At 35.9% G+C, this 19,041-nt stretch overlaps 3 protein-coding genes across 6 annotated transcripts; 1 reads left to right on the top strand and 2 right to left on the bottom strand.

Moving 5' to 3' along the window:
• Window positions 1–3,075: 3,075 nt before the first annotated feature.
• On the bottom strand, window positions 3,076–5,809 carry LOC132190706 (large ribosomal subunit protein eL15z-like). Its single transcript, XM_059605750.1, has 4 exons — window positions 5,693–5,809; window positions 5,320–5,486; window positions 3,916–4,113; window positions 3,076–3,567 (listed from the first exon to the last, which is right to left on the bottom strand). Exons 1-4 carry the CDS (start codon window positions 5,694–5,696, stop codon window positions 3,322–3,324), a joined length of 615 nt encoding a protein of 204 aa, XP_059461733.1. The 5' UTR covers window positions 5,697–5,809; the 3' UTR covers window positions 3,076–3,321.
• A 1,395-nt stretch (window positions 5,810–7,204) lies between these two features.
• On the top strand, window positions 7,205–12,889 carry LOC132189900 (uncharacterized). 4 transcript variants are annotated; one of them, XM_059604733.1, is made up of 5 exons: window positions 7,205–7,823; window positions 10,480–10,678; window positions 11,237–11,330; window positions 11,714–11,755; window positions 12,287–12,889. In XM_059604733.1, exons 1-5 carry the CDS (start codon window positions 7,381–7,383, stop codon window positions 12,574–12,576), a joined length of 1,068 nt encoding a protein of 355 aa, XP_059460716.1. In that variant the 5' UTR covers window positions 7,205–7,380; the 3' UTR covers window positions 12,577–12,889. The 4 variants fall into 4 exon arrangements, with proteins under 4 accessions (XP_059460716.1, XP_059460715.1, XP_059460718.1 ...); XM_059604732.1 differs by having other exon boundaries at window positions 7,207–7,823; window positions 10,462–10,678; XM_059604735.1 differs by lacking the exon at window positions 11,714–11,755 and having other exon boundaries at window positions 7,207–7,823; window positions 10,462–10,678; window positions 12,293–12,889.
• A 390-nt stretch (window positions 12,890–13,279) lies between these two features.
• On the bottom strand, window positions 13,280–18,414 carry LOC132190193 (uncharacterized). Its single transcript, XM_059605105.1, has 9 exons — window positions 18,299–18,414; window positions 18,127–18,185; window positions 17,917–17,977; window positions 16,940–16,979; window positions 15,919–16,157; window positions 15,775–15,838; window positions 14,890–14,981; window positions 14,559–14,795; window positions 13,280–13,658 (listed from the first exon to the last, which is right to left on the bottom strand). Exons 1-9 carry the CDS (start codon window positions 18,332–18,334, stop codon window positions 13,506–13,508), a joined length of 981 nt encoding a protein of 326 aa, XP_059461088.1. The 5' UTR covers window positions 18,335–18,414; the 3' UTR covers window positions 13,280–13,505.
• Between the last annotated feature and the right edge of the window lie 627 nt (window positions 18,415–19,041).

The raw sequence follows: 19,041 nt of genomic DNA, 5'->3' as shown, positions 1-19,041 counted from the left end.
AGGATAGAAAAGAAAAATGACAGAAATATGCTTTTTAAGCTGTTACATATTTAATCTTTCTCTCTTTTAATTTATCCCAACTCCACTGATTTCTCGATTATAACTTACCAATTTTGGCAACTTTAGCAGAAATAGGAGAGTAAGAAAGAGAGAAAGATAGTTTCTTTTATGAATAAGAAATCCAAGAAATAAGATATAATTGAGTTTGATTTCCAAAAATAGACAAATTATTCAGTTTGTGACAGCAAAGAAAGAAAAGAGCAAAACCAGAGAAAAAGCCAAACCCCTCCGGCCTCATTTCCTGCTTGCTTACCCGGGTATTTCATTTGTTTTTTTCAGAGTCATATAAAGAGTCAAAAGAAAAGGCACAGCAAAAGAAAAGAACCCAGAAACCACTATAACTTCTCAAACACCTTGGTCTTTGCTTTTTAAAATTTAAGTGTAGGGAACCTTGATTTGAATAGATTGGGTGTTATTATTATTATTATTATTATTTAAAAAGCAAAACAAAGATAATTGGGGTTCTTTTATAACAAACTTAAGGCCCGTTTGGGAGTGCAATTTCAATAAGTGCGATTTTAAAAATTGCGTTTTTAAAATCGCACAAGGGTTTGATGAAATATGCTAAAAAGTACTTTTTTTTTTTTTTTTTTATCAATTGAGTGTTTGGATAATATTCGCATATAATTGCGGTTTTATGGTCAAATTACCAATAAGGATCTGTCACTATTCATAGCGCAGTGCATAATAATCGAAAATCAACTATGAAAAAAAAAAAAAGAGAGGCAATTTTACTCATAAAACCGCGTCAAACGATTCAAACTACAAAAGCACATATACAATAGACATAGAAAACACAAAACCACAAAAAAGTAACTCAGATTCTTTTTGTTTTACAAGCTCAAGCTCCTCCACGCCGGGGTGTGCCATCCACCATTTTTGCTGTGTCTTTTTTTAGGGGTGATGGGGCCCTTGGATCGGACTGTTCAAAGCTCGATCTATGTCCCTCCGTCGAACCCACCTCGGCACGCACCCCTCCACTGCGCGCTCCGGCCCCGCCCGTTTCCAACGGCTTCCGCTGCTTTTGATTTCAGCAACCCGCGACGGATCGGGTTTGGCACGCGCCTACGCGTGGTTTCTTCGCACTCCGGCCAGAATCCTCCGGCGGTGTTTTGTTGGCTTTACTGCCTTTGCTTTATTTTTCCTTCCTTTTTTTTTTCGCTGTATTTTATGGTCCTAACATTTTTGGTTGAGGATGTGAATAATTTATTGGCTTGCGAGTCGAGGAGGATGGATGTTGCTATCTATGGATCGGTTTGTCTGTCATGAGCAGACTTGTTTTTACAACTAAAGATTAGTCATAGGTTAGCGGATATTGATGTCATATATTGATCTTAAATGTAAGATTATTATGTATGTATTTATAATATTGTAACCTCGTAATTTCGGCTATGATTTTCTCAAACCTTTATGCTTTGTGATTAAGAGCTTTATGCTCGTAATCCTTCTTTTATTAATGAGATCAGAATGATTTCTTTTCCAAAAAAGAAAAAAAAGTAATAGATTAGACTATTCATGTTCCTTGTAAACGACAAAAGTAAGGCTACCGTTTTCCCGTTTTGGCACAAGGCTAGTACAATAATACTAGGGTTAACTAGGTCCACTTCCTCTTACTACCATTTATAATGTTCCCTTCTACCACTCAAAATAATAAAAATATTCTCCATTTTGGCTTTTTTATTTTTTTATTTTATAGATGATATTTTAGTTAATTTGGGTTTCTGAATAGGATATTGCTACTTAAATGATAGATATATTTGTGAGTTATTACAAAAATTGAAACATTATAGAGAACACTACAAAAAGAATCGTAATTAAAAGGAGTAAATATAGTTTTCCCGTTATATTAATCGAGATTTGTGTAGAGAGTAGTGCTACGTCACATCTAACCAGTACGTAGGAATGGTTGGGACAACTCAACCTAGTGGTGTTGACTAGTTCGAAGAGATCTGATAGTCGCGAACATCAAATCACACGTTCACAATAACTACAATCACCTATAATAACTCATAAAGATTAAAGAGTAGTGTGTACTAAGCTTTTTTTTTTTTTTGGCTTATTACATCACTCTTACGCAACTAGAGTCCACACAAAGTCTATTGCAATACAAAGTGCAAGTAGAACCCTTGGTTGAATCACCGAGCATTCAATAAATGAAAAATGTTACACATACGTGTCTGAGAGTTCGTTAATGCTTATAAATAATAATTTTTACAGTAATGTTAAGAATTGAACGCTTAAAAATATATTTAACACTCCGATTCACTAAATTGGTATACTTATTCCCGTGAGTTGGCCGCTCAATCTCCCAACAATAGCTGACATATTTTTATACCAATAATCTTCCTTAAGGCCCACACAAAAGACACATTGACAATAAAAATATTTGGGTCGAAAGACACATCATCCCTAAGGCCCCCACAAAAGGCACACCCGCCTTCGGGTCATGATACAGGGAACACTGGCATGCATGGCACTCCAGCCGAATTTTTTTTTTATTTTTTATTTTTTATATTAAAAAAAAAAAGAAGAGGCTTGCGTGCCATGCACACCAGCGTTCTCTTTAGCATTACCTCCCATCTTCTTAAGTCTCTTTTTTTAAAAATAAAAATATTTTTAGTTTTTTTTTGTTGAATAATATTTTGTTAGGGTATATATTGACAATTTTGGTTGTTTGAGAGAACATTGGCACCGGAAGTTCGGAAGTTTGAAGTGATAAATGAACTTTTCCTTTCTCTTCTTTTTTTAATGCATGACGCAATACGTAAGTGAAACAGATGTGATGTCATTTTGACGGATGTTACATGATAAATTGTTCACGTCACATATGGATCGTACATTATTTGAACGAAAAAATAATTTGAATCACATGAACAATTTTAAGAATTATTGTCTAAATTAAAAACTCAGATAACTAAATTGGAATTGTGACCCAAAAAAAAAACTAAAGAGTAGTTGTCCTTCTACCCAAAAGAGTAGTGGGGCTTATGTTCTTTGCGTCCAAAAGGCTTATCCTTCAAAAAGAATCAGCAAAAACCATTTCTTTAACAAAAAGAACAGAGTAAATCCAGTTTAAAGAGGTCTGCAACCTTCAAATGCTGCTATGTGGTGACAGATCCCAAACCAATTCAACAAGCTCAAAACACTGAAGTTTGAACATAACTAGAATAACCATGTTCAACAACTCTACTTTCGTAAAACTAAAATCTTACAAGCGATAAAGCTAGGACAATGATAGAAGCACCAAAAATGTCTTGCAAATTACCGGTAGCGGCGAAGAGAGAGGGTGTTGTTCCTCTTCCAATTTGCCCTTCTTGAAGGTCGTGCCTTGTGATGAGTGTGTCCCTTCCCACGGAGACCTCTGAATTTCTTCCCAGCAGAGGTGAGTCCTCGAAGTTCCCTGTGCTTGTGAACCGGTTTGCAGATCCACGTGATCCTTGGGTCATTGCGGATTGCATTGTGGGCAGGATCAACCAATATAACCTCATAGTATTTGTAAGTAGAATCCTGCAAAAATGAGATTACTAAGCATCAAAATGCGAAAAGCAATCCATCCAAGAAAAAAAGAAGAAGGAAAAGTGAAATTATAAATGTGAGCACAAATGGCATGGCTTGTAGCCTTGTAGGTGCTCATACGTTATACATTGATGGGGAAGATAATACAAAATTTTACATGAAAACCCTTTCAAGAAACTTCCATGTCCAAACACCAGTCCACAACCCATTACCTCAGTGTTTTACCAACAGTTTATAAGACATATTCAATTGATGGGTTCCCACCATCATTCAGAAGTCCTGAGTATTACAAAAATCGAATGACAAGTTGTTTGGAAATACAATACATTTTATACATACCTCATTCAGCCAGTAAGAGTTGAGAACCCTAAGACCGCCCAGTTTACGTCCAGCACGCTCCTCTGCAACTGAGCGCTTGCTGCGTTGGAATTTCAGTTGTGTGACACCCTGGTTTGTGGGTTTGCCATACACAATACCCTTAGGAACTGGTCGCTTCCGTCCACCACGTCTTACACGTACACGGTATATCACATAACCCTAATGAGAATATAACCATTGTCACTAAGTGCAGAGTGCAACAGGTATATTATAAGTACATCACCAAAGCAAGTATAGCAAAAGCTACTGCAGCATAATACCCAAGAAAGAGATGCAACTTTTCTTACTTTTCACAAACATTGTAATATGGCATTCAAGTAAAATGGACAATTTAGTGCATAAGTAGATTGTACTGACAACTGTAATTTTATTTTTTCATTTTTACCTTCTCGTTTTGTTTTAAGCTCAGCTCTAAAAGGAGATCATTAAGTACAAAAGATCTCTTTTGGTGTACTCGACAACACCAACACCTACTTCAAACATGGTAAGCAAAAACCCAGAGAAAATCATTCAGTTGGTAGCAATACCATCACCAATATCCTCAAATATATCAATCAAGCAGAAGCTTTTTGCAAGAGCGAATGCTATTCAGTTAATGAAGAACAAAACGCGCAGATGCCCTAGGTAAAAATGCAATGGAAAACTAAATCTTATAACATTTATGATTCAGGACACTTATGATGCAGCCATTTTCTGAGCAACAGTTAGAAGGATGTTTTAAGAATTCGTGCACAAAAACACAAAAATGATAAGTTGAACAATTAGTGTATGTGTGTACATATATATACTTTCTATCAAACCCTTTCACTCCATCTGATTGCTGAGATTAAGGGATCAATGCAAATTAAAACTTTCCTGGTGTCAAAGTCTTTTCGAATTTATAGACCCCGTTTTCCAAAGCTGAAATCATAACTTACGTCAGAAACCAAGAAAAGAATAGCATTTTCTGAAATGCAAGTTCAATTCGCACTCGGTGCCTTTTGAACTTATATGGTAAGCAAATGACAGATGGCAGCTCGTGAAGTTCGATAGGAGGGATGAGTCACTCACGAAACAAAAAGCAACTTTAAGATCTTATGTATATATCATTCTAACATAGCATTGAAGTTTGTATCCCTAATTAATGCAAGCTAATGCAAATTAAGTCATCACAAAGAAGTCTCATCATGGTGTTCAAATCAAAACTAATATCAAACAAAAGAATTCCTCAAGGACTTAAAAAAATAAAATAATGCAAGCAGGGCACCCCCAAAAACAATAACCACACAAATGTGAAGCAAACAAATCAAGTATGTAAATGTGGCAAAACTATGAGGAAGGAGACAATGAATCTCAAAGGTCGAGAAGATGTATGTATAAAGAAACCTGCTTGGCCTTGTAGCCCAAGCGGCGAGCCTTGTCGGGGCGGGTAGGATGCGTGACGCGCACAATGGAAGGGTGCTGGCGGTACTCCCAGCATCTGACCCTCTGCAGAAACCTCATCACATCCGACTGCTTCTTCCTCCATAGCTCCGACACGTACTTGTATGCCCCTATTCACACCAAACCCACAATGTATCAACCCCACATAAACATTGAACAAAATACATTCTCAATTCACGTGTATCATCCCCACATAAACATTGAACAAAACCCACCACAAACTTTATGAACACCAAACAATAATACCCATTTTCAATTTACAGATAAAGATGCTAAGAGATAGTGTAAATCAAGCAAAGAGGATGGAAATACATACCCATTATCTAAAGAAGCCTTTTTTTTTTTTTTTTTCTCTCTCTCTCTCTCTTGGTTTCGAAAGGAAGGCTGCGTGGGAGGAGAGAATATGGGAGACTGCGGTGCCGAGGGGGTTCAAACTAGGGTTTTAGAGAATATCATATCATGTCACTGTGGTGGGTTTCTGAAAGACCAAAATACCCCCCATCTTTGACATTTTGGGCTGTGTTTTGGTGATGTGTTGAAGGGCTTCTTTGCCTTTTTGATCTTCTTTTTTTAATTTCCTTTTAGATGTTTTTTGGGAGGATTCTTGGGCCTGAAGGTCTTTTGGGTTTTGTACATACGACATTTGGGCTGCCACGTCAGTGTTTTTTGCACAGTGCTGACCCAGGCACAAGAGTTCTATCTCACCCCTCTAGAGGACTCCAATTAGGCTGGCCTTTTCTCTTTTGTCTTATTTCTCTGGCCGCCTGGGTTTTTTGTATTATTATTATTTTATTTTTTTTCTATTCAAAGGGGGAAGGGAAAGGAGAAATTACAAGAATACAAACAAAAACGACGGAGAAAACCTAGTAATAGTAAAAAATGGGTCAAATAAATGACCCGAGTTATCAAACGAACCAAAATGGCCAAAATAAGCTGTTATATATAACAAAATTCCGTAAATGGAACAAAACCCCAAAGGGTTGCCGACACGACCATAATTATGCAAATTGATTGTTCAATTGCATAATTTTGATCTGTCAATTCAATAAGGCCTTCAATTAGATCTATTTATCTTAATAAGTGGGCTTTACGCCTCGAATTGGAGAATAAGTGAGCCCATCAAGACTTGACTCAGATAAGTTACAATTCGGTCAATGAATTGAAGCCAATTCTAATCTCTTTATTCTTCGGGATGAATTTGTTTATTTGTTTTATCACCATATGGATTCGTGATTGTAAAGGCTGTTTAAGCTTTTTAGCCTTTTTAATAAGTAGGCCTTTAAGTATCTATTGGGCCCAAAACTTATGACTTTGAAATCAGAATTAATGATGGTAAAAACATTTCCATTTTGGCTTGTGTGGCTGAGGACTAAATCCCCTAAATAATAGGCATCAAAATTAGTATGTGCTCAGTAAATTAGTACCATTGCAAAAGTTTGTTAAGAGTTTGTGCACGTGAAAGTTCTTACAGTAAAAAATATACTTCATAGTCCACACGCAAAACTATAGGGTAACTTGTAAACATGTCACATGGCTTTTTTTAAGTGCCCATTAATTATTAAATAAAAAATAATAATTCAATTTAATTACCACTAATGTAAAAATCTCACAGGAACTAACACGGCACTTTGCAAATAATTAACGTGAGAACTCAGAAGTCAAACAATTATGAGAATTTAGAGGAGACGTTATAATCAAATTGAATTGGAAAGTAAAATGTCACACAGAGTTGACAAAAAGCACCTCAATATCCATTGATTGATAGATAAAAAAGTAATTTACAGTTGCAACACTCGAAGAAGACTCGGGCGCTTATTAGACAAACGGAAGAATCTTTCTTGAAATAGACTGGTGACGCCAATGGAACATTTTTTTGTTGCAATCCTGTGACCCTATCCATTACTCTTTCTCGAAAACATCATCAGTCGGTCGGTCGGGGAGATAAGACATCTAAAGGCGCGGAGAGTGAGAGAGAGAAAAGAGAAAAGAGAAAAGAGAGAGTCCATGTTTGGTGGCAAAGGCATGGGAGGTGGAAGCGGAGGAGGAGGCATGTTGAGGACTGTTGGAAGAGCAGTTACTTCTACAAGAACAACCGGCGTGGCTGCCGGCGGTGCTCTTCAGGAACCCATTTCGTCATCCGCTAACACTCACAATACTTCTTCCACTACTGCTACCAGTCCAACCTCCAGGACTACCCATAAGCCCGGTTCCTCAACCCACCTTTCTCTCTCTTCCACTTCTTCACCTTTTGCTTCACATAATATTCCCATTTCTGCAGCTTCTGGGGTACCCACATGGCCTCCTCCTTTGTCTCAGTGCGATGAGTTTGACTGGGTGGCTGTGGATGGGGTCGAAGATGAGAAGCCACATGGGTATTTTGATGATTTTGTTCTTGGCCCTGTTCCTTCCAAGGATGAAGTCCAGGACGCTGTCTCTGCTCTCCAACAGTAAGATTCTAATTTTCTTTCCCCAGAAAACAATTTTATTTAAGTTTAATTCTAGGGTTTCCTTTTTGTTGTTCATTATTCTTTATATGCATAAGCGGGTAATTAGAAGGGGAAATATTCTAAATTTGTTATTTGGAAAATCCCATCGATTTTGTTATTGTTGTGTTGGAGGTTTTGATTTTGATGCACTGGGTGGAGCAAGTACCTCTAGAAAGATCGATTTTTTTTTTTTTTTTTTTAGGCTTGTCATTAAAGCATCAATTGCTTCCAGTATAATTATTGTCATCGTGGTTATGGCGGTGGGGTTGCTGATGATGGTGGTAGAATATGACAAGTGCATTGTGTTTAGTCTTGCACTCAATAACGTTGTAATAATGTTGATGGCGATGGCGATGGCAATGGGGATCGCTATGGGCCTATGGCATTAGAAATGGTGATGCTGAATATATATGTATATAGCACATAAAGGGAAATAATGAAATATGTGGCCTGCAAGTAAGGGTAAATGGAAGTAGATCAATAATTTATAGGCAGATTAGTCATGGATTTGATATGTTTGCTTCGCTGGCAATCGAAAATGACTCATTTTCATATTAGTTTTAAATGTAGTGGAAGAAACCACACACGTTTTGGCAACAGTGGTCCACTTTATTCTCATTTGAAGTCACTTCTATGCTTCATATATTGTTCAATTTATCAGCAATTCCTTGGTTTATATACATGTGGAAAAACAGAACAGAAACCAGAAATTTCCAAAATTACAGCGTCTATGCAGTCTCTATTGTAGATGACTTATTCATATTGATTGCAGGACCCTTAGAAACACAATAAACCTACACTAGAAATTCCTGTCCAAGAACAAGAAGAAATCTTCACCCCTAAAGAACTATGAAAGTTTTAATTAATAAAATTATGAAAATAGACTCCATTTTTTTTTTCTCAATCAACTCTTTCTATGCTCGATTTGTGATTTTAGTTGAAGACAAAGATAATTGTACTTCATTCTTATAATATGTTTGATTGCTAGGATTAAGTACTGTGACCAGTCCAAACAAAGTATTAAAGGGTTTATAATCTAAAGAAGCTTACTGATGCAGTGAAGGATATAAACTTAAACTATTGGCTAATCTTGACCTGCACCGCATAGGAAGAAAGAATAGTATAAACACTTATCTTATTTTGTTTGTCAAGTATGTTGTGGCTGATTTTAAGATTTTAGAATGAACGACTTTATTTTAGATTCTGAGGTAATTGATGGTTGGAAACTAGGTATTCTGATAGACCAAGTTTGTTTCAAGATAGTTTGTAGTCTATCTGCAATAAAACTGTAAGTCCTAGAATTTCTTCCGAAACCTTTGAAATGTGATCTGGTAAAGGAGTTTCATGGTATGACCTATTATAAAGGTTCATGCAAATAAGGTTGGAATTTGTCTCCGGTACACCTCATTGGGTATTGAAAGCGCCAATGAAAAGAAGTGCAAGATATAGCTGTATCTGTTTATATGACTTGTTTGAGTTACTACTAACTTGGTAACTTAGGAGTGGTAAAACATGGCTGAAGCATGATTTGGCTCGCTAATTTGTTAGTAAGATTCCAACCCAAGAACAGCATTTCCTGTGTCATCCAAACTATTAATTCAGGAGTACCTCTCTTATTTTATTTCTAAATGCTATTAAGTTGATTATCTGGCATATGATACACCCTATTTGAGACGTCAACTTAGTGAGCTGATAATTTTCCCCATAAATGTTCTTCATGCCTTTGAATTACGTTTTAAGAGGACCTGCTTATTAAATTTTCGCCATGCTCATTAGTTTGTATTTGTTTCAACATAAAATTGTTTTTGGAGGAAAATGTTTCAGTCTAAGATATTTTTGGGGAAAATTATTGATTTTCTTTGTATTGTTAAGACTGAAAATAATATCGAACAAATTTTTGTTGGTATGAAAATTATTTTCCTGTTGCAACTGAAACCCAATTGGAATCCTTTTGAAGATTGTTAGACGAAGACAAATATTGCTGCTAACAATTCAGGGAAAAAAAAACTCTACAAAACCCCCAGACAGACAGGAAACGGAGACTACAATTTAGGAAGTGTTTCTTTTTCAAGCCAAGGGGGAGAGAGGAGTTGATGGGGAGCTACAATGCATGGGAGACGAGGGCAATCGTGAGGGTTGGTTGGGAGGTTATGATGGAGCAGGGGTATGATAGGTGACAATTGGAGGATGGTAGCATCGGCGGAGGGGGCACCTGGGTTCTTTTGTGGAGGTGGGGTTTGCTGCACGAGAGGAGGGTTAAGACGGGGCATGGAGAATCGCAGTCGAGAGGGGAAATGGGGGGCGGGGAGTTTGGGTTCCTCTATGAGGGTGGGTGGTATTGCAATTTGAGGGGTGTGTTTTATGTCAAAAACAAATGCAGCCTTACATAGTATGATAATGCTATGTCCTGGAAGATGTTTAGAATATGATGCAAATGATTCAAAATATAATTTTCATGAGCTGTTTTCTTCCATAAATGTTGGTTCGTGACTTTAAATACATATTTTTAGAGGATTACCCAGTCACTTTTTCACTATGACTATTATGACATTGTATAGTTGTAACATTTGCTGTTTCTGGAATGGTTTTGTATTTATAGGGTGTTTGATCCTGCCAGAAACTCCAAGCTTGTCTGGGACAAATATGCTTTTGATTTGGACAAGGATGTAGCTGATCAAGTTAAAACTCCTACTGGGTCAGAGTTAGACTGGATGGAGCCCTCGCCGCATCTCTGTAATTCAAGAACATTGCAACCTCACGGATCTGATAGAGTTTATGATGCTTTTCATTTATTGCATACCGAACCGTCTGTTCAGGTGCCTTCTACTTGCGCCAAATCTAGGTTTTCATGTAATCTGTGTGGATGAATTTAACATGAACTTACCTAACTCTTTTGGTTCTTTTTGGCGAAATATTGGAGGTTGAGACTGTGTAGCAGAAGATTGAAGATCATTGAAATCTGAGATTTAAATCAATATCTTTTTAAGTGCCAAAAATGCTTTTGACAAATTTTATAAGAAATTCTGATCAAAGTTGATTGAAACCAACGCACAATATCATCATCATTTAATTTTTGACCATTTGACCATTTATGTCTATTGAACGTGGTTTTTGGAATTAATGTTAGATGCAAGAATAGATAAAGCTATATACAAGATAGCATGCATTTGAATTGGAGACTTAACAACTGGAAGTGGCAGTGCTTGTGATCTTGCTTTAATGTATGGAACGGCTATAGTTGTTTTCTTCTTATGTTTTAGACTAAACTATTTCAAAATTAGACATGCATTTTTCTTTTCTCTATCAAGATTATTTATGTTTCTTTTTATCAAAAAGGATTATTTATGTTTGTAATAAGGGTATTTCTTGTGTAGAAAATGGTCATATCATTATCATCAGATAAAGCAGTTTGGGATGCGGTTATGAATAATGAGGTGGTGCGGGAGCTCAGGGACTCATACTATGCAGGTTCTGTGGATTTTAGTTTATTATGTTAAATGTACTTGATTAATACATTTCAAGTTATAGAGGAAAGTCATATTTATTATAATCAGTATTGCAAAATATTTGCATTTCATTTGATCATAGCATTCATATTCCATATGGATCTTGTATTTCGGGCTTTAGTCATTAGTTTTTCCTTTAACTGAAAGTGCAAAGTCCATGAAAGGTTATATTTTGCTATATAGGAACATGTCATCTGATAAAATGGGGCCGGCAACATACTATTTTTTTCTTTTGAAGTATCACATATTTAGTCTAGAATGATTAGCCAATTTTTAAATAAATTTTTAGTAGTAGGGTACATACTAAGTTGCTGAACTTTGAATGCTCTAAGCATGCTTTAACAGGCTGCGATGCGCAAACATATGTAGGACTTGAACATAATCAAGGTACTACTTTTACTCTTTCAAAGGTACTGCTGTTACTATACATTGCAATTGTCTTTCTAAGGTCTGGCCTTGTGTATCAAGGCTAGAGAAGACTGGAAAACTGGTAGAGCCAAATTTGTTGTCCTTTCTTGTAGGTCGTGAAATAGTTCTCTCACCCCAAATCGAACCACCAAGCTTTAATATAACATTTATTTAAGTTCATGAATTTTCTTTTTCCAACTTTTATCTTGGGTTTTTATTTTTATTTTTTGCTAATGTGGTTGCTACTGCCATTTTAATCATTGTAATTGGGAGGATGTTGGTGCATAGCTTTAAAATTCAGTCCACCTCACATTGGATAGTCTCATGATTGGATATAGTGTCATGTTGATTATTGTGTCTTTAAAAGCATTACAGCCAAATAACCTATCAATTTATTTATTGTTATTATTATTATTTTTTTTTAAGTTTGATTGTTTCTCATTGAGACTTCAAATCACATTGAAATAATGCATTATTACTGATATTTTGGACATGAAATTTTCATGATAGATGCAGTTGAAAAAATGACTCCCCTGGATCCAGATGAGAGTTCTGGGAATTCCGATGACTCCAATGAAGCAACGAATATATTAAGGTGGATTTTTGACAACACCAAGGCTAAGTTCATGGAGGCGATCAATAAAATCACAAAGCTCATGAACAACTTATTTCAGTCCGCCGATGATGAGAAGACAACGGCAGGAGCCACCGATCCCTTCAAGGAAAAGCTGAAGTCATCGTTCCTACTCTCGGTTATGGTCCTGTTGGTTGTGGTGTTGGGTCGAGCGAATAAGGCTTGACCGGAATTTGACGACATGACAGGTGCTTTTCTTTTTCCCCGGCGGGAACTTGTATAGGTAGAAGTTTCCCTCTGGGCAAGTTATGCTTGGTATATAAACAATGGAAGTGAAGACCTTTCTGCTGGCAGGGCATGCATGGAGTTGGCCAGTTGGGGTGTGTGAGGTCGCCAAGCAGGGATGTTGGATGGTGTACCCCTCTCTGCTTGGATATGTGTATATTAAGTTTCAATTCGTTGCAAGTGTGGAAATTCATTTACTGATAATGTGCTTGATTTCCTGAAACAATTTGAATTATTCTAGTCCCATATTATCAGCTTCGATGTAGAAAGATGAGAGAGGCCTCCATTAGGGCATAATTTTTTATATAATCTACTAATTCGACACAAATCCAATAAGAAATTAGCGGTTAGGGTTAGAGAGATTTAATTTGTTCAATTAAATGGGTTAAGTTAAAGTTTGCATATATAGTTTTATATTCATGTCTTGACACAATTTGAATTTGACACGTAATACTAGGGCTAGTAATTTTTTATATACGACACATAAACATGACATGAACATAATATGAAATTAGTGAATTATAGTTGAAGGGTTAAACTTTTTTAATTAAATGAATTGAATTAGGGTTGATATATAGTTTAATACCTATATTTTGACAACTTAAACTTGAAATATGAACACGAATTACCACCTGCAGTTAGAGAAAAACAGACGTATTCCATTAGAGATGCTTTGTGCACCAAGAGATAAGATTTTCTGAAGAGAAATGTAGTTCCGGAATTTGACATCCTAAGCTCGGCACAAGCCGCCTTGTCAGCAGTTGCAGTTACATATTTACTCATTAACTAGTCTACCTATATGCATATGATAGCTCTATAATGCGCCATGGATGGAAGTGTTTATATTTCAGGCAAGGTCTTTGCGTTCCGCTAGTCCAAGTTAATTACGGCATCCAACAGGGAATCAACATCAGGATCTATGACAGCCCTTTTGTCAAGCTTTCCCAGAACACAACAATGTTTTTCTGCAAGGTTGATTGCTGCAACATCTTGAGCATATGTGCAATCTGAACCAGGTGAAACCTGCACAAAAACCACAAGCCCCAAAACATTATTTATTTTATTTTTGTTTCTACAGGTGATCAAAGCTACTAGTTTTAAAAGTAATGGAAAATATGTAAATAAATAATGCATGGCACCAATCAAATCAATTAAGACAACAGAAGAGGAACAGAGAGGGGGAGGAGCCTTGATAAGATACTACAACACAACAATCAATAATCCCTCCAAAATTTATGATCACAATATATGGTGCAATATCTATTTATTAGGGAGTAATGCTATTTAATTGACTATTCTACGACTATCATACGAATAGGATAATGTGGCAGTGAAAAATCAGCCTTTAGATTAGCAAAAGCTTGTAAAAAGAAAATTCAAAAGCTGATTTTCATTGTCACATCATTACAATCGTATATCAGTCTGTACTAAATATCATTTCTTTTATTTTTTAAGATGCAACGTACATTTAAATGCTCCAAAACTGGAATTACACAATGACCCCTGCCTAGGGAGGTTCTAAAACAAGTCACAGACATTAACCTATCTGGCAAACAAATGAAATTGATCACCTGATGTAATAAACCAAGAACAAAAATCAGTTTTAAAAAGAAAAAAGCAGACTTTCTTCTCTCAAGTTGAAGAACAGAAACAAGAGAATTTTAAATTTCTTCAGGATTCTGTTTGAACCAGCATAAATCTGAATTGATCATTAATTGAGGCCCAAAAGCTGCATAAAAAAATATTAAGTTTTGGCTGGACAAACCATCAAGAAATTACTGGAGTTCTTAGGCAAAAATAAACTTGGCTTGGCCCTTCCGACTGCAGGTAAGAAACCAGAGTGTCTGTGTCAGTGTGTGCATGTGCACTTCATGTGTGCTAGTGCTTGTATCCTAGTTTACGCAAGCTCATGATTTGACTCACATCATACAGGACATCTCCTAGCTTTAATTTGATTGCTCCACTCTTGTAAACCAGCATTTTGCCCATATATCCACCCGGCAACTCTTCCAACCTGCAGCCCTTGTTCAAAACGCCTCCTCCATCCGATGATGTATGGGCTTCAACTTTCTCTTTCCCCTTTCTACTAGACGATCGCTTGAGCAATGGCAGATTATCAGGAAGCTTAAAGAGAAACATCTTTTCTTCCTCACTTTCCTCCTGTCACCAATCACCAGTTTGTAGTAAATATGGCTAAATATGTTGCTCTAGTAAATATGAAACAATATCTAAAACATTTAATTTGATTACCAACCATCAGCTCAAGCTCTGAAGCAGGATTTATTGCATTTTCATTGTACTCTGCATTTGCTGCAGCCTCCCCAAATTCTGCTTCATCAAGAAGTTCTGAAAGCAAAAGAAGCAATTGCATTTAGCATTACAGAATTAGATGAGTTAAATAAAAATTTAGATAGGAATCACTGAAATAATCACGGAACACCCATTACTGAAAATCTCTACTACAATAAATAACCACTTAAACAGTTAACACAAGTGCCATTTGTCATGAACAGAATCCTTTGATACAAGATTGCTGTTACCTTTTGTTATCCTTTAGTACAATATATGTACATCTGATGAAGCATGTTTTTTAAAAATCCCCAGAAACTAGTACTTTTGAGCTAAGTCTTCTGGCTAGAATGTTTAAGTGCATTAAACCTGAGTTAAGTCTTCCTATCACTTTTGAGCTGGAACTGTGGAGATGCTGACTAATTGGACTACGTTTTTTTTCTTTCTTTTTTTTTGGGTATATTGTTTGCATTTCTCCTTTATTAGCTTTTTAAGCCTTTAGCTATTGGTTGCAGCAAGAATTTCAGTTTTGCAGACTTCTCACTGCATCAACATTATGCCAAGGAACAAAGAATGATATTGAGAAGTATGCATTAATATCAGTCCTCACTGCCTGCAGACCTTTAGGTTAGAGTTGCATGTTCATCGATGCAAATGAAGATTAACTAATATAGATTGCAAAGAAAAGGCAGTTCTCATTTATTGAAAAGGCCGAGGGTCACATTCACTGACAAGTATTTTAGAAGATCACCATAAGTGACAAGGAGAATTTATCTTTCTTCACAAGGACAGATAATTGATGTTCATCTGCAATTAGAGCCATTATTTCTAGATGCACTTAAAGGCATACCTGGGTCACCAGAGTGAGGTCTCCTCCAAGGAAGAGTAGTAGGATAGTAAGTGTTGTGATAATCCTGCAGCAGCATGAGGGACATTAGATGCCGAGTACACGTGAGAGAGAGAGAGAGAGATCTGCATGGCAGTGATTTCTTACCCAAGGTTCTCTATATTCTTTCTTGACAAGCTCCCCAGATTTAGTGGTGGAATCTGCAGAACATGCTTCTCTGACATTTTCATTGGCAGCTGAAGGTAAAGATAAGAGAGTTTGCCCATAATCAGAACTTTTTGTGTCCGAACCACTGCTTTTACCACCATTCCCATCCTTAACACTCCCGTATCTCTTTATCTGAGTTGATGGCGTCTCTCCAGGACCAAATGCAACTTGAATGGAAGCTGCAGGTTTGCACACCAACATGAGATGGATCAACAATGATGATGATCATTACGATTCACATTTCCTCATATATTTTATATTGATGGGTAATACAGACTCTTCCATCTAGTTCGCCCATCTAAAGCACGCGGTTTTCTTCCAATTATATGGAAGGGTTTACACTAACTGTTGAGCCTATTGAGCAACTGCATTCTAAAAAGTTGGTACTTTTTATTCATAACTTCTACTTAGCCACTCTACTGACGTCCTTAATATGAATCTTCTCAGGACTCCAGAATTTTCTATCTACATATTTATTTCTAGAGGAGCAGCGTTTGATCTCTTCGTGGTACTTGCACATCAAAATGCATACCATACCAGTCTATCAAATCCTAAGGCCACATTTTAGACCAACATTGTCATCTTGTTAATTTCGCTCTCCAATCCGAGGGACGAGCTTCTCCATGAACAATGGGTGTTGGATAACTTGTGCCTAACAGAAATGGATATGAATTCATGTTTTACCTCTAGGGCAAGGAAAAAAAATTCCCACGGGACAGATTCAATCAGCTCATTGCTTCTAAAGATGCTTCTCAAAACTGAGAAGTTGAAGTCACAGCAATTGAGTCGCATCATCTATATATCAACAACTGAACGCGGAAGCCTTTTTACAAACAACATATTTGCATCTATGCATGTTCACTTCTAGAACGGATTGGAATGTAGATAAAGAAATTTATGTTCGAGGAGTTCAAATGTAAATTTGGGAAAATAATAATGAAAGAATATGATGAGAAATTACATTTCTTTTCGTCTTTAAGCCTCCGTCTTCCATGATTCTCCTATAAACGAGAGGCAAACAAGTCAATGTTGATAGCAAATAATATCTCACCAAAACAATCGAATAAAGAACACCTTAAGAATTGTAAAGGATTTTCACCAAAATAGTAAATCTCATACTTTAGATTGTATTAATCTCTTTAAAAAATATAATAAGATCAATGATGAAAATAAGTAAAGAAAGAAAACCTTTTCACTAAGCTAAATAATTGCATTTGGGCAATTTGTTCTTTCTTCCACTTCCCCAAAAATAAAATAATTCCTGGCCCACGTCACACCTTACATTACATGATTATTAAATTAGCATATGTTTCTCAACACGTTTTATTTTAGAGATTGGTTTGTAGGAAACTCCTACTATCTAGTTTGTAAGAAATTTATGTCTAGTGGTTAGTGATGCTTATTTCTATACCACGGTACATATTTTCTTTTGTTGCATCTAACATTGTATATCGTATTATGTTATTTAAAAATTTTAAATAACGTGGCAACATATTCATCCTATGAGAATGTAAATACTATTCAATTTGTAAAATATAATCTACGCCATGTATTAGATACTTTCTAAATTAGTCAATTTCACTTAATACGAAGAATGAAATTGACTAATTTAGAAACTGTTTTTTAACAAAATAAAAATAAACATTAAGGAGTTTTACTTCCCAAGTCCTTCCCATTACGTCTTGTTTCTTCAAATAATATTAATAAAAGTATCCATCCAAAAAAAAAAAAAAAAAAAAGAGAAAGAAAAAGAAAAAAACCCACTTGATGACTTTTAAAGTCTTTAAGAAATGTAACCAAACACGAGCTAAGACCCCAAACTCCGATATCTTTTTTCCACGCCAACCATTTCTTGGCAGCCAAACAGAGCCTTAAAAAACATTTGTTATTAAAAACAGAGAGCCAAATATGTGTTTAAAAGTGGAAAGAAATACACACATTGAAGCGGCGGAGCAGATGCTGGACCTGCTCAGCTTCTCCATCTTCGTCATCCACTTCACTGCATCGAAAAATTCATTAAAATTAAAAATAAAATAAAATTTCATTTGATTTAAATGATAATTACTACTATCCACAACCAGAAATAAGACTAATGTGCAAAATTAGAGAGAAGTAAAAAAGCGAAATGAAGGGAGATTATCAGAGTACGTTTTGGGAGCGGTGGATTTGGGCCCTCTGCGAGGAGGGGCTTTGGGTGCAAACTTGTGCTGCAGAGAGAGATTTAATCAGACTTTTCAGGTCGAATTGCAAAGATTTTCAGAACCCAGATCCATTTTCGAATTCATATTGATATTGAGGGCGTGAAAGAAAACGCTTTTACCTTCCTAGGGGCCGAAGAGGACTGGTCTCGTTCCATGGTTTTCAGGCTGAAAAGGAAGAAGACGACGGCGACGGCGACGGCCAAAAATGGGAAAAAAAAAAAGTAGGTGCGGCGTTTCGAACAAGAGACCGCAGAGACAACCGGGGAGGTCTTTACCACTAAGCTTATAATGATGCTTACGTAGGATTCGCAAATTATAATATTTATCCATACTATTGACTGTATAAAGATTCCTTTCATTCAAATGTAAAAGTAAAACCACTTCTTGAAAAGATTTTTTTTTTTTAATTTTTTATTGCATTTGGTAAGACGGTTAAATTGAAAATATTTTTGGTTGATTAAGAAAATCTTAAGTAACGAAAAATGGTTATTTTTTTTTTTTTTTAATTTTTGTAAACCATTTTATGAGTTTGAGCTAATTTTGTATATTTTTTATTTCTTAGATATTTTGTCATCATCACGGATTTTATGTACGAACCAAATGTTGAAAAATATTTTTATCGAAATTATATTTTAAAGAAAATGATTTTAATTGAAAACAATTTTTAATACAAAACATTTTACGTCGAAACCAACGGAGCCTAAGCTACGAACGTACTTAACAACAAAGAACAAATTTAAGAATGTAATAAACATTTAAATCTTGCTTCTTTTTAGAATTTCAAAAAAAAAAAAAAAAAAAAAGTAAATAACCATTTATATATGACTATCATACTACTAGAATGATGTGACAATGAAAATTA

The sequence above is a fragment of the Corylus avellana genome, chromosome ca8 (assembly GCF_901000735.1).
Source record: "Corylus avellana chromosome ca8, CavTom2PMs-1.0".
In the NCBI taxonomy this organism is placed as follows: domain Eukaryota; kingdom Viridiplantae; phylum Streptophyta; class Magnoliopsida; order Fagales; family Betulaceae; genus Corylus; species Corylus avellana.
This window is presented reverse-complemented; position numbering and strand designations above follow the sequence as displayed.

Coding starts and splice junctions, on each gene's coding strand:
- LOC132190706 (XM_059605750.1), bottom strand. Junction 4,114..5,319: donor TGGGCTACAAGGCCAAGCAG/GTTTCTTTATAC, acceptor TATTCTCATTAG/GGTTATGTGATATACCGTGT. Junction 3,568..3,915: donor ACTCTTACTGGCTGAATGAG/GTATGTATAAAA, acceptor TCATTTTTGCAG/GATTCTACTTACAAATACTA.
- LOC132189900 (XM_059604732.1), top strand. CDS start 7,381: ATGTTTGGTGGCAAAGGCATGGGAGGTGGAAGCGGAGGAGGAGGCATG. Junction 10,679..11,236: donor ATACCGAACCGTCTGTTCAG/GTGCCTTCTACT, acceptor TTTCTTGTGTAG/AAAATGGTCATATCATTATC. Junction 11,331..11,713: donor CAGGGACTCATACTATGCAG/GTTCTGTGGATT, acceptor ATGCTTTAACAG/GCTGCGATGCGCAAACATAT.
- LOC132190193 (XM_059605105.1), bottom strand. CDS start 18,334: ATGGAACGAGACCAGTCCTCTTCGGCCCCTAGGAAG. Junction 16,980..17,916: donor ATCTGCTCCGCCGCTTCAAT/GTGTGTATTTCT, acceptor TCTCGTTTATAG/GAGAATCATGGAAGACGGAG. Junction 14,982..15,774: donor ACCTCACTCTGGTGACCCAG/GTATGCCTTTAA, acceptor TTTTGCTTTCAG/AACTTCTTGATGAAGCAGAA.